This window comes from Otolemur garnettii, unplaced genomic scaffold (genome assembly GCF_000181295.1).
Source record: "Otolemur garnettii isolate 467f Iridium unplaced genomic scaffold, OtoGar3 scaffold00011, whole genome shotgun sequence".
NCBI lineage: Eukaryota > Metazoa > Chordata > Mammalia > Primates > Galagidae > Otolemur > Otolemur garnettii.
The window spans coordinates 9153772-9169573 of NW_003852406.1; the positions used below are offsets into that span (position 1 = coordinate 9153772).

Genomic DNA, 15802 nt, shown 5'->3' on the forward strand with positions numbered 1-15802 from the left:
AAAAAAAAAAAACAAGTTTTTATCCTCCTCTCTGGCAGTCCATTATAAACATTTAACTGATACTCTATACGTTAAAATATTTTATGGCTTACACACCAGACAAAAATAAAATCATTTAAATTCTTCATCCTAACGTTTCAGAAAAGCAATTCTAATAGAGTCAATCCCCTTCTTTAAAGAATTATCTTAAAACCAACATACATTGTTGTAGTTGAATACTGTTAACAGTCATCTACAGTAAGTACAAATTCAACTTGAATTTTAACTGTCATGTTCTCAATAAGATTTTGAATAACAATTTTGCAATAGGATAATATTCAGTATAAAATAATCAGTGACTGACTAGGAAACAATAACTAAAAGAATATTATGTTCTGCTATCACCAACATGCACGCCATCATGCCTAATTCATTTTATAATCCAAGAGGCACTCCACTTAGCCTTCCATGAGAGATTACAATGTGCCACAGGAAATGTTATTAAATATTCAACTGGTTAAATTATTTTTCCTCTGGTAAAACTGAACAAAAGTGCCATTCTAAGTTTAGAGGCAATAAAAGTAAGAACTAGGCTTTCAGAAAACTTTAAAGTAGTCTTGTAATAACACTTCTAAACAATGCCATGTTAAATTTTAAAAAAAATCATCATGCTGGGTACATTCCTTCTTCGGTAAATTCTCCTGGTTTAAAACAAACACATAAATGAAATGAAAATACATCTATTTTCTCTTTCTCCCTGAAATCTGTAAATTATTTCTCTGCACTCTATCACACATTTTGAATGGACATTTTAACAAGTGTCAACAGCATCTTTACTTTAATATTATAATAATGTTAAGTCCAATTACTCTTAACTAAAAGCTAATAGTCCATAAAGGTACCAAGTTGTTCTGCTAAAAAGCCATAAGGATTTAAATTCACCAATTACTACATATTCCAAGTACAGCGGCTGTGGACAATACCCTTCTCTTTTATGAATATAAACAGGAGTTACAGTAAGATGAATATGGTCAGAAGCTACAGCCTCTGTTGGTACACTGGCCAGAGACTATACAATCATTCACTGCCTATACATTTTATAGTCATGTATAGATGGCAATGCAATTTTAAGAAAAGCATTCCGAATCCTTCCTTTTCTGTGCTTCTGGATTTAAGATAGAAAAAAATGAAACATAAATAAGCTATTACTTAGCTCCACTAAAAATTATGATTTCCACTCTCAGAAGACCTCCACTGTCACTGGCTAACATTAGTCCATTTCTTTTCTCACATCTGATATTTAATCTCTTACTTCCTTCCTCAAGTCCCCAGTCATATCCCCATTCTAACTGTTACTGGCCTCCCACCCATTCTCTCACCCCCAACTCCTCACAGTGAAACAAAAACATCAAGTACCTCTAAAGCAGTTCATAAGTTTATCCCAGAAACAATTCCTTATAAATAAAATTTGGCTTCACGGGGAGGGGAGGGAAGAGGGGTGGATGGGTGGAGGGAGGGTGATTGGAGAGATCACCTCTATGGTTTGTCTTACAAGGGTATAAGTGAATCTTTCTAAAAGTAGAGTATAAACACAATAACTAAGAAAATTGACATAAAGTCTATGTTAACCAGATTGATGAAAATATTTCAAATTGTATATGAAAACACCACACTGTACCCCATGATTGCATTAATGTACACAGCTATCATTTAATAAAAATAATAATAATAAATATCATTATCACACATAAAATAAATAAATAAATAAAATTTGGCTTCACTAAAAGTAAATGCTTACTTGAAATTGCTGGTTTTGAACTTGATATCTCTCCTACAAAGATGGGCTCATCATCATCATCATCCTCAACCTCTTTAACTTTCTTCTGCCATGGTTCCAGCTCTTCCTCTTCACATTCCATAAAGAGTTCTGCCATTTTTGAATTATCTAATTTTCAAGAGGAGAAAAGTAAACCTTATTTTCAAAAAGAAAAATAAAAACATTCTGTATAACACACTGTATGATATTCTAGTTTAATAATCCCAGTAGCAATTTCTGGATTAATATTTGTAGTCAACACCTAGTAACAAGAGCTTGGTGGTTGGTTTACAACACCTGGTAAACTCAGAGCTTACTAAGATAGAAATGAGTAAAATTTAGATAGATAATGTAACAGTAATTACAGTGGACAGAAAATGTGGGAACAATCAAATCTAGCCAAAGTAAATTGCAGTCATATCCCTGGAATATGACTGATTATCCCTACAAAAGGATGTCTAACCATTATTTATTAAAAACCATGGGCGGCGCCTATGGCTCAAGGAGTAGGGTGCCAGCCCCACATGCTGGAGGTGGTGGGTTCAAATTCAGCCCCAGCCAAAAACCACACACACAAAAAAAAGTATGAATAACAAAAAGGTAATAAACTAAGAATAGGAAGCAACAAGTGCTAGATAAACTGGAAAAACTGAAACCAGATTCAAGAAAGCCAAGGACAAAGCAGGGAAGAGATAATAGAATAAAATATGGAAAATGATGAGGCTTATTCCATCAGGACAAATCAGATATTTGAATGACAAATCATTCAAATCATTTCAAATCATTTCTTGGTCTAATGTTATTTAAATGTTTAGTAATCTATCTACCAAAAAAAAAAAAAAAGGAAAAAGACCTTCCCATTTTCTCAAATGTTATCAGCATCAGGAACTCATCCTTCTGTTCGCTAACCCTACTTTTTTTTTTACTAATTATAGAGTTCTTCAAGTCAAATAATTAAAAATACTAATTTTCACTGGAAATTCACAGCTTAGCATTTGCATATTTTAAACACTTGAAACACCACCCTCATTATATACTACAAGAGCTATAATCTCTAATGTATCTCCTACCTAGCATATCCTTCCTTTTCACCTATACAATGCACTGCCTACATAGAATACCTTTTTACCTATACTGTATCATTCTAGTCTAGAGCAAAGAGAGCATGGACTTGATATCAAATTGAGTAATTTAAATTTTTACTGTACTATTTCTAATCATATGACTCTAGAGAAATTAGTTGAATCTATTTTCCTCATCTGTAATAAGTGTATGTTATCTACCTAATAAAAGTATTACATAGATTCAAGAAAATGTCATAAAAAGTACTTAACTTCAAGCAGATACTCAACAAACTATTAACTCCCTGCTCCTCCTAACTCTTGGTTCAATTATAACTCCCCTAGTAAACCATAAAGTTTTACTTTCCTTCAAATTCTAAACTCCACTGACAGTCTAAAGATTTAACATATACCTCAGAATGTTCACCATTACTTCATGTATCTTAATTCCATATACCCAAGGCCAAACTGAACTCATTGGGAGTACATTTCCTTCTACATATTAGATGGGCAGAAGGCACATAGCACATATTAATAATCTATGGACTAGGTGAAGTTAGGTAGGTAATGTCTAATTTTAAACAATTAAGGAGAACTACTGTTCACTAATAACAAAAGTATCATTTCATCCAGTTGGTATATGTTATGGGCTGAACTGTTGTCTCCCCAAAATTCATATGCTAAAGTCCTAACTTTTACTACCTCAGAATGTGACTATATTTAGGAAAAGGTCTTGAGAGGTAATTAAGTTAAAATGAAGTTTTCAGGGTGGGGCCTAATCTAAAATGACTGGTGTCCTTAATGGAAAAGATTAGGACCAGACACCTACAATAGGGGAGACTATGTGAAGATATAAGAAGATGGCCAAGGAAAGAGGCTTGAAACCCTTTCCTCACAGCCCTCAGAAGAAACCAACCCTACACATATTAATCTTGGACATCTAGCCTGAAGAGCTGAAAAAAAAAAATTCCATAATTTCCATTGTGTATGCCACATTATCTGTAGTACTTTGTTAGGACAGCTCAAGAAGCTAACACATAACAATAAAAATAATAATATTCCTGTTCTTTTTAACAGGACATAACCACTATTAATATAGCTAAGATATATTGTTAAATTAAAAGACATATCATAGCTTAATTTTTCTTTTCTTTTTTGTAGAGATAGTTTCACTCTATCGCCCTCAGTAGAGTGCTATGGCATCACACTGCTCACAGCAACCTCCAACTCCTGGGCTTAGGCGATTCTCTGCCTCAGCCTCCTGAACAGCTGGGACTACAGGTGCCCGCCACAACGCCTGGCTATTTTTTTGTTGCAGTTTGGCAGGGCTGGGTTTGAACCCACCACCCTCGGTATGTGGGGCTAGCGCCCTACCCACTGAGCCACAGGCGCTGCTCGCTTCATAAGTTTTTAGAAAGTTTTTTTGTCTATACATCGAAGAAACAAGTGATTGCATATACCAAATTGATAACAGTAATTATCTCTGGTAACAGGGAGAAAACACTTCATCTCTACTTTACTCACTTTTTAAATTACATTATTTGTCTTTATGTGAGCATTTGTTCCTATAAGAATTTTAAGTGTTTTTATTTTTAAGAAAATAGTCCCCACTTGCTTTCTCCTGAAACAAAGTTATACAAAAACCACAAATACCAGTATCAATCATGGCAGCAACACTTACTTTTTGGTTGAAAAGGGTTGTCTCCCATCAAGTTGAAGAGCTGATGTTCTGTAAATTGTCACCTAAGTACTGACACAGGTCATCAGTCAATTTTATGAGTCACTTTAAGTAATACCATATTTTGAAACATGAAACTTGGGATTCACAAATTCTTGGATTTAATTTTCATCTCTAAACTTACCATGTGACTCCAAACAAGGCAACAAACTATGTCTCGGTTTTCCTTCCTGTAAAATAAAGATATCATTAGGGTAGAATTCATTAAATTAAATGTATACATACTTAATCTTTTCTCCTATAAAAAGCTCAATTTTTAAGTTTGATATACATATGTAATTCACTTTACATAAATGTTCCATTCCTGAATAACCCAAATGTAATAAATAAAATGGTGATATTAGTAAGTGAAATCAATAAGTGACAAATTTTTTTAAAGTATCCTTTCATAAAAATGACTAATGACCTCATAATGCAATAATGTAGTAAAACTGACTTTTCAAAGTCTAAGTGACATTAATCTTTAACTGTTACCTTTTTTCACATTTTAGAAATAAATGTTATTATTTCTTTAAAAGAAAACACAACTTTAAATAAATTTTAGTTTATATTTTTCCGGTTTTTTATCAACTGAAAGGCACAGAAAATTAGCTGGAAATATTTCACCACAGATTAATTCAATCAAAAATAACTATTCATGGCTTCTGTATGTAAAGTTCTAAGGGAAAACAAATATGAGTAAGTCACAGTGCTAGTCTTTAGAAGTCTACAGTCTAATACGTCTATAATTCATTGCGCTTTTAAAATATTGCTAGTGGGGCGGTGCCTGTGGCTCAGTGGGGCCCCCTATACTGAAAGTAGCGGGTTCAAATCCGACCCCAGCCAAACTGCAACAAAAAAACTGCCGAGCGTTGTGGCAGGCACCTGTAGTCCCAGCTACTCAGTAGGCTGAGGCAAGAGATATGCCTAAGCCCAGAAGTTGGGAGGTTGCTGTGAGCAGTGTGACGCCACGGCACTCTACTGAGAGGGATAAAGTGAGACTCTGTCTCTACAAAAAAAAAATTAAAAATTAAAAATAAAATGCTGCTAGAAAAAAACATTATCTAACAAAACACTCCTAAATTGCTTTATTCAAACTCTGAATTTGTTTTTTGAATTCCTATACATACACAACAGTGTAAATTTTACAAAATAAACAAGCTTTTTAAAAAATGTTTTGTTATATGGAGACACCTGTGGCTCAAGGAGTAGGGCTCTGGCCCCATATACAGGAGGTGGCAGGTTCAAACCCAGCCCTGGCCAAAAACTGCAAAAAAAAAAAAGTTTTATTATAAAGCAAAAAACATCAAAAATTAGACACTGGAAATCTAAAATACTGAAATACACAACTAATTCAATTTTCATGTTCCTCTTTATTCTCAGACTAAAAAAAGCAAGCTTTCCTGCTTTTCCATTCCCAAATTATTGGGCTCCATCCCATTTTAAAGAACTCTAAGAATTGATCTCATTTGTATTATTATACTGGAATTTACATGCTATCAGCAGAGCACTTGGAAATCATTTTTCCGAGTATCAATGACAAGGATAAGTTCTAAGAAGTGCATCATAACGGGATTTCATCATTGAGAGAACATCATGAAGTGTATGTACAGCACTTACATAAACCTAGGAGGTGCAGCCTACCACATGGCAGGGTTACTTCTAGGCTACAAATCTGTACAACATGTTATTGTAATGAATACTATCCAGCCATTTTTAACACAAATCACCAGGCAACAGCAATTCTTCAGCTCCATTATAATCTTATGGAACCATCATCATATATGTAGTCTGTTATAGACCAAAATGTCCTTATGTGGCATATGACTATATAAGATCTTCATTACAGTAAAATTTCTCATGATAAAATTTTAGCTTTATAAAGATACCTGGAATGTGGCTGTCAAAAGCATCATGCTGTATTTTCACTATTTTATTTTCTGTTATTTTATTTTAATATATTTATTACTTGCCCTAGGGAGAGTGCCATGGTATCATCATAACTTATAGCAACCTTGAACTCCTGGGCTCAAGTGATCCGCAATCCTCCTGCCTCAGTTTTCTATTTTTAGTAGAGATGGGGTCTTGGTCTTTCTCTTGCTCAGGCTGGTCTTGAACTTCTAAGCTCAAGCAATCCACCCTCCTCAGCCTCCCAGACTGCTAGGACTACAGGAGTGAGCCTCCGTGCCCAGCGTATTTTCATTTTTTAAAAATCATTTCTTTTTGTGAGATCTCACCTAGTGTGCACAATGTGAGTGTGTTCAGCATGCCTCCTGGGTAAGGGGCTCAACTACAGTTTGAAGTTTTTTACCTTGAGATTGAAAACAATGTAACCTAAAAATCTGCACCCTCATATTAATTTGAAATTTTAAAAAAAGGCATTTCTAAACTAGTTAAATGCACAAAGATTTTTAAACCTTCATATAAACCACACATACAACTAGGACATTTTTGTAACTCAGAGACTTGCTGTAACAGCCTCCATTTGTAAGTGTAAGTTGTGTTTAAGTCGGATGTTTATAATTCTAAGATTATCTGTACCATTAATTGTATAAAGTTATCTTAGTTTTCCATTAAGAAAAAACATGCATTCTGCATGCATTCCAGTATTATAATTTCTAAGACCTTTTAGGGCTGTGCCTGTGGCTCAAAGGGGTAGGGTGCTGGCCCCATAAGCCAGAGATGGAGGGCTCAAACCTAGCCCCGGCCAAAAACTACAAAAAAAAAAAAAAAAAAAACAGACCTTTTAAAAAAAATGAGGGCCTGGTGGTTCACACTTTTAATTCTAGCACTTTGGGAGGCGAAGTCAGGGGGATTGCCTGAGGCCTTGAGTTCAAGACTAGCTTGAGGAAGACCTATCTCTACAAGAAAAAAGGAGAAAAATTAGGCAGGCATGGTGGTGCATATCTGTAGTCTCAGCTAGGATGATGGCACGAGCCCCAGAGTGTGAGGTTGCAGTAAGCTATGATGACACTGCTGCACTCTAGTCCAGGCAACAGAGTGAGACCTTGTCTTTAAAAAAAAAAAAAAGAGTAACTGGTAAGTAAAATACAAAAGTAAATATAAGGAATATGGTGAATAGTTAATTTCTAGACCTTCCCAGATTCCATAATCCAAGGTATATACATAATGAAATAATATACGAAATCAATTTATTAAGTTAATCTTTACTTTTTAATCTCATCATAAAGATGTATTAATTAGAGGCTGTATTCTTAACTAAAAAGTAACCAAAATCAGATATGATCAACTTAACATAAAAGGAAAACACAGGCCAGGCACAGTGGCTCATAGGAGCCTCCTAGCACTTTGGGAGGCTGAGGAAGGAGGACAGCTAAAGGCTAGGAGTTTGAGACCAATCAGGACAGTAGCAAGATCCCATCTCTACAAAAAAATTTAAAAGTTGGCTGGGAATGGTGGCACACCTGTATTCCCAGCTGCTCCAGAAACTGAGGCAGGAGGATCCCTTGAGCCCAGGAGTTTGAGGTTACAGTAAGCTATGATGATACCACTGCCCTCTAGCCAAAGCAAATACAAAATATAAATACAAAAAACAAATTAATAAACTATTCACAGTGAAAATTTACACTCAAAATAAGTATTGCATATACAAATGAAGTTCAACTAACTCCTAAGTTTAGCTTAAGATTAATATTCTAGCTATAAAAAAATTAATTTTGCAAGTACACTTAAATCTTAAGAGTTGTTCAGTGGAAAAATTCTTTGGATGACACAGGATCACTGGTTTGATAAAGTCTGATTTATCACTTTTTTTCCTCTCTTCCTCGTTAACCATGATTTGTCACTTTTTTCCTCTCAGAAATTTCTCAAGAAATCAATCACTTAAATCATTCCACTGACTTTAAGTTTTAGTTTATCTTCCATTTCATTTTATAAACAATTCTTTAGTCATTTTGTTACTAATGGCATACTGAAATGGAAGGATGTTAATTTTAGAATTTTAATCTCAAGTGAATAGAACTTAAAGGGTTCAAAGTAGACTAATAACTATGAATAACAATCTAGTAATTTCAACTCTGATTTTGTAACCCCCTCAAGAATTTCCAACTACCTCAAGGAGGTATTAAAAAATTAATTTAATGCTTATTATCTTAAAATCATATGAAACCCTTTTGAGGAAAAAAGGGCAATGTTTAAAATTGTATATCACCTTTTGCATAGCACTTAGTATCCATCAGAAAATTAATTGTAGGATTAGAAAAGCGGAGAATGATGATATTTATTTCAGCATTATAAATAAGACAAAGCACACAAACAGAAACCTTAAATCATAAGCAATAAACTAAATATAATGGAAAGAAAAACTCATGACTAACATGATTTAATGAATGTAAATATTTAACTATGAAATTTTAGAAAAATCAACTACTAAATTTTTTATTTACAAAAATTAAGCAGATGAAATTCCAAATTTCCTCTTACTTTTGTGCCTTAAGTACTTTAAAAAATGTTTTAGTGTTAGAGAACTAAGTATCTTTTTCAGAATCACTCCAATTGTTATCATTCAAGACCAGACTGAAATAGGCACAATGTGAAAAGGGCACATTACAACAACCCAAATTTCCTTATTAAAAACATCTGATCACCAGCATCTAAAACATTGCAGATAAAATATTGGAAGATCAAAGAATTTTTAAAAGACTTCAGAACAGTGGTTCTCAACCTTCCTAATGCCACAGTGTATTTTCATTGTTAAAAAAGGGTCACCCGCTGCTTTAGAAGATAAATCTCAGCTCAGTGCCTGTGGCTCAAGTGGCTAAGGTGGTGGGTTCGAATCCAGCCTGGGCCCGCCAAACAACGACAGCTGCACCCAAAAACAAACAAACAAAAAAAATAGCCGGGCATTGTGATGGGCACCTGTGGTCCCAGCTACTTGGAAGCCTGCAGCAGGAGACTTGCTTAAGCCCAGGAGTTGGAGGTTGCTGTGAGCTGTGATGCCACAGCATTCTACCCAGGGGGACAGCTTGAGGCTCTGTCTCAAAAAAAAGAAGATAAATCTCACTCAATTATTAAAAAGATTCTAATTTTTATTTTAAGAAGAATACTGCCTCCTAATAATGAGCACTCTTAAAAAAGACAAAAGGATTTTTAGAAGGGAGACTATGAATACATATAGTTTTTATACTTAAAACAAAAAAATGTCTTTTTTTAAAGATTATACATTTGGGAATCTCAACAGTGAACAAGCAAACAGATAAGGGGAAAGTTTGGGACTCAAACTTGAAAGAAGTGGTCTTCAAAAGAGATGAGAAATTGAGTAGGGAAAATCTAAATCCTAGATAAGGTTGTTCCAGCTGTTCCCAAGAATAACACTAGGGGAATTAGGCCATCTTACCTTGCCCATCTCCTAACTATATAAAAAAATGCCATTCTTTGAATATAGCTTATCAAACAACTAGTACTAGTTTAATTCCCTTAAATTAGAAGAAATCCAAATGGATTCTTAAAGCCTAAAAAATTCTCCAAGTTAGTAAACTCAAGACTTTGAGACAATACAATACAATACAAGCAATTCAGAATTTTTTAAATGATATGCTTAATTTTCTATCTAATGCAAGCACAAATCTCAAAACTGCACAGGACATGAAAAAAGCCCTAACTCAAAAAGTTATCTATGTGTTTTAGGGGGATTATGATAATTACATAAATACAGTATCTTATAAAAGAGAAGATGGTTGCTGCAAAAGTAAAAATTGGAAGTGCTACAGCAGAAGTTCTTGATAAAGTGTTGGGAGCACCATAGAAATAAAAAACTTTGCAAAATTGTGTACATACTCAATTTCTGGGGAGATAGTACATCAAATTTTCATAAGGGTATACGAGCCAAAAAGGTTAAGAATCTCTTAGGTTGGGAGTTTGAAAAAAGTTATCACATCTAGTTGGTGGGCTTAAGAAATGCCCTATCATGGAAGAAACTTGCCTTAATCCTTAATGAAAAAATGTTTTCTTTTCATTAGCACTTTAAAAAAAGCATATTTACTGAAAATAATTCAAACACATAAAAGTGTGTGGAACAAAAAGCAAGAATCCTATTCCCTTTTCTGCCCTACAATTCAATCCTACAGAGTTTGGATGTGCTGCAATGGATAAAACAATGATTGAAGATACAGTCAGGGCTAAGGTTAAGGGATAAGAAGGCATTCCAATGCCTTGTATGATTTAATGAAGGGCAATATGATTTGAATAAAACCTGCCATACTGTGTGCAGATTAAATTTATAGATTAGGAGACAATGCAATATGTGTTACCTAGAGAATGAGGCTTTAAAAGATCTCAACAAGAGAATGAAATGATAAAATAATAGTTTTATATTTGCCTAAGAAACAAAATTCACAAAAATATAAATTGAGATGTCCTGCCTACCCTTACTGGTTACCAGAAAACCTATGAGTCAAAAAGGTTAGTCATTAATTTAAAATATACGCAGTCAGCCCTCCCTATTCGTGGGTTCTGCATCCATGACTAGGGATCAAAAACATTCAGGAAGGTCAGGGCAGTGGCTCACACCTGTCATCCTAGCACTCTGGGAGGCCAAGGCAGGTGGATCACTTTGAGCTTGGGAGTTCTAGATCAGCCTGAGCAAGATCTAGACCCCGTCTCTACTAAAAATAGAAAAAATAAGCTGGGCCATTTCCCAGCCACTCAGGAAGCTGAGGCAGAAGGATCACTTGAGCCCAAGAGTTTGAGGCTGCTGTGAGCTTTGATGACACCATGGCACTCAACCCCAAGGTAACAGAGTGAGACTCTGTCAAAAGAAAGAAAGAAAAAAAGAAAGGAAAGGAAGGAAAGAAAGAAAAGCAAAGAAAAGAAAGGGGCTTGGCACCCGTAGCACAGTAGTTAGGGCGCCAGCCCATACACCCTGGCTGGTGGGTTCGAACCCCTCCCCGGGCCAGCTAAACAACAATGGCAACTGCAACAAAAAAATAGCCGGGCATTGTAGTGGGCACCTGTAGTCCCAGCTACTTGGGAGGCTGAGGCAAGAGAATCCTTAAGCCCAAGAGTTTGAGGTTGCTGTGAGCTGTGATGCCACAGCACTCTACTGAGGGCGACACAGTGAGACTCTGTCTCAAAAAAAAAAAAAAAAGGGAAGAAAGAAAGATAGATTTCAGGGAAAAAATAACGATATAACATAATGTAAATTTTAAAATACAGAACAACAACTACTTACATAGTATTTACATTATATTAGTTATTAAGTATTCTGGGGATGATTTAAAAGTCTGAGGGAGCATATACATAGATTTTATGCAAATGCTATGCTGTTTTATATAAGAGACTTATATAGCATCCTTAGATGTGGTAGAGGATCAATCCCCCTGCAAATACTCAGGGAAAACTATAAGTATGTGCCAGGTAGAAATACAACAATGAACAAAAGCAATACAGAGGTGTTGCACTTACCAAGCTTATAGTTGAGAGATAAGGGCAAACATTCATACAAAAAGGTAAAATTACAATGACAAGTACTATTAAGGCTATGAATGTGAAATTACAGTTAGCATAATCAAAACTGGCTTCCCTAAGAAAGTGATAGTTAAGTTGTTATCTGAAGAAAGGGCTGGAGTTAGCTAGGCAAACAGAAGGAAGAAGTTCCATGCAGAAAAAACAGCATGTGCAAAAGACTAGAACAAATATAAGAAATCAAAAAGAAACCATCATGACTTAAAAAAAAAAAAAAAAGAAGCAGTAAGGAGTCATATGGCGGGAGATAAGACAACAGAGATAAGCAGGAATCAAATGATAAAACACCCTGTAGATCATGACAAGGAAATTTGTCCTTATCCTAAGAGCAATGAAAAGCCACTAAGGGATTGTAAACTGATAAGAATAGATACTACACTTGATCTTAGCCAAAAGGCCAGTAACCAATAAGCAGAACTAATAATCAGTTTGTGATACAGCATCAAAATAACAGAATTTAAGCCTAAAATTAAAGAGATGATAGTTTCACCCTATTTCATACTAACCAATCCTAAATTGGAACACTATGTTTGGCCATGACTCTTTTTTATTTTTTTAACTTATTTTGAAAGTACTCAAGTGAAACAGTGGGAATGAAGAAGGAACAAAAGGAATCTGTCACTGGTTATGATCAATTAGTTGTAAACACCACTGCACTCAGACCAGTCAGCCACAACTCTTTCAACAATAGGTAAATAACAGAAAACCCAACTCAAACTGACTTATACAAAGGCATATTTATTGACTCATTCATAGAAATAACTACAGGCATAATTCAAACAACGTCATGTGATTCTGGTTTTTCTCTCTTCCTGGGCTTCATTTCCTCTATGTTGACTGTATCCTCAGAGAATACAGTCCTCACTGGACTTTCAGGAATTTCAGTTCCTCACTGAAAATGACTATAATAGCTCCAGCCAACTTTTAAGATTCAAGTTCAGTACAATAACAAGATCTTACTCAGAGTTGATATGCTTGGCTAAAGTCATATACCCTTCTCTAAGACGATCACGAACGGAGTGCTAAGGGATTGCGATAGATAGGTTTAGGCCTATATCACAGTCCCCCACCCCCACCAGAGGTAAGAGTCTCAATCAAAAAAACAAAAAAGACTGGAAGAAGGGGTTGGTTTTCCAAAGGAAAATCAAGACTTCTGTTATCAAAGTAAAGGTAAATAGATGTTGGATGGCAAAAACAGATGTCAACTATAAGGAATTCAGAACAAGAGCTTAGGTCAAGTTGAAAGGACTAAAGATATTTAAGCTAGGAAACATGAGACTGTTGGGCTGAGGTGGTAGAAGTAAAAGCTTCATATTTCATTTGTTACAAGAAAGAAGGAATGGAGGGGACTTGTTCTTCATGGCTTAGCTGATAATAATATTTAATTGTTTTGAATAACCTAGAGAATTTCATTCCTAGTGCTGAGTTTCAACATAACTACTTCATTCATTACAATTTGTATAAGTTATCATTATAAGTTATAAGATTATAATTATACAATTATTAACATTAGCTAACATTAATTAAATGTATACATTATTTCATCTAATCTTCAAAAACACTGAGATAGATACTATTATCATCCCCTCTTTAGAGCTATAGAAACTGATTTATAAAATACCTTCTCACCGTAACACAACTAAGTTGTGGATTCAAATCCAAGCACTTCTAAGACCACAGAGATTTCAGATATAACATGTTTTGCCTTCACTAAAAACAAAAGACTAAAATTATAAGGAGGGAGATTTCATCTCAATATAAGAACAATCAACTATTAAAATAAAAGAAAATAAACTATAAGTGAGAAAGACCACCAAATAAAAATATGAAAAATTCAAGGCTCAGTGCCTGTAGCTCAAGACACTAGGGCACCAGCCACATACACCAGAGCCGGCAGGTCCAAATTCACCCCAGGCCTGCCAAACAACAATGACAACTGCAACCAAAAAATAGCTGAGAGTTGTGACAGGCACCTGTAGTCCCAGCTACTTGGGAGGCTGAGGCAAGAGAATCACTTAAACCCAAGAGCTGGAGGTTGCTGTGAGCTGTGACACCACTGTACTTTATTGAGGGCAACATAGTGGGACTCTATCTCAAAAAAAAAAAAAAAAATGTGAAAAATTCAAGCATTAGATAACTAAACCAGTCACTTTCAAGATCCCCTCAACCTTAACACTGTAAACATTTCGATCTAGTAGAAAAATATAAATTTATGCCTATCCTTAAGGATTTTTTATTATTTCAGTAAAAATTGCCATAATTGAAATGTAAAATTATGAAACTTAATTTTAGAATTAGGAATAAACTATCTTATAAAAGCCTACTATATCCAAATATTTTCAAGAAACTTTCAAGTACAATGTAATGAATGAGGCAGTTGGTTTAAAGCTCAACATTGAGGATAAAATTCTTCTGACTTAATTAAAAATAAGTAATTTCCTAAAAAAAGTAATAGTAGTCTTAAATAAACAATATAAATTTCATTTTAATAAAGCTGCTTAATAACGGTTTAAATGAAAACTCCCAATGATATCAAAATCTACTTCACAGACACTAATTCAGATCGAACATCTCAAATAGCATAAGATCATGTTAAATTAAATTTTTAAAATGTTAACATTTGCATTAACTCCAAATTTTTTTAATGTAACAATAAGTAGAAAGGCTACGCTTCAGCAGACTGCTTAAAAAATCAATCTAAGTCAGCACATAGTCATTAAAAGCTTCTATACAAAAGGTATCTTTCCTCTTCATCCAGCGTAGGGCATATCTCTTTGCATTACCTCCTCTTCATCCAAATAAAACTCCCTGCAAACCTGCTCCAGGCTGTAAACCATTTGCTCTAGGTATTGCTACTCACTATGTCACGCAAAACTGAAGAGCACAGCAGGGCAGCCACTACCAAAGTATCTACCTGAGGATCCCCCAAACCCTCCCAATTATCTTTTATTCACTTTCATTTTCCTCATGTATTTTGCAACTATTTTAACCCCACTTCTTGAAATACCCTACTCAGTAATTTTCTACACATCAATAATATAGTATACTCACCTGTTCCTTTTTAAGTCCAAAGATTCTCCATATCTTTCTCTTTAAATAATGTGAAAACAGGTTTTCCATAAAGTTTAGATCTAAACCATATACAAACTGTTCCCTAAAAAACACATCTAATAAATTCCAACAACAGCCAATAAAATCATCAAATATTCACCTCTCTCTAGTGCCTCCTCTATTACTACTGAAAACTGCTGTCTGAACAATTAGACTCACCTCCAATTCAGTACAGGGATCCCTTGGAGATATTGTGGGCTCTGTTCCAGAGGACCACAATAAAATGAATATCATAATAAAGCAAGTCACCCCCAATTTTTGGTTTCCCAGTACACATAAAATTTATGTTTACACTATACTATACTATTAAGTGTGCAATAGTATTTATGTTTAAAAAACAATATGCATACTTTAAAGATATTTCATTGCCAAAAACGCTAACAATCATCTGAGGCTTCAGTGATCTTTTTGTTGGTGGAGGGTCTTACCTAGATGTTGATGTCTGTCGACTAAGTAGAATGGCGGTTGCTGAAGGTGGCTGTGGCAATTTAAAATATGGCAGCAATGAAGTCTGTAGCATTGACTGACTCTTTCTATCACAAAATTTCTCTGTAGCACATGATGCTATCTGATAGCATTTTACCCATATCATTAGCCCAGAAAAAATCAAAATTTAAAAAAAGTATGTTTCAAAGT

The 15802-nt window shown here is 34.7% G+C and overlaps 1 protein-coding gene across 5 annotated transcripts in view; it reads right to left on the minus strand.

Annotated features, from left to right (window-relative positions):
- Positions 1–15802, minus strand: part of ZNF280D (zinc finger protein 280D) — a 92465-nt gene that overhangs the window by 65800 nt on the left and 10863 nt on the right. For 4 of the 5 annotated variants that reach the window (XR_002771949.1, XM_003784375.2, XM_023510058.1 and 1 more), the window contains exons 2-4: positions 4719–4764; positions 4538–4606; positions 1778–1924 (exon numbers count right to left, since the gene is read on the minus strand). Coding sequence is in view for 4 of the 5 variants with exons in the window: in XM_003784375.2 (XP_003784423.1) it covers positions 1778–1924; positions 4538–4565 (175 nt within the window). In the remaining variant the exon portion in view is untranslated. The remainder of the gene's footprint in view (positions 1–1777; positions 1925–4537; positions 4607–4718; positions 4765–15802) is intronic. The other variant, XM_012801978.1, reaches the window with a different exon arrangement.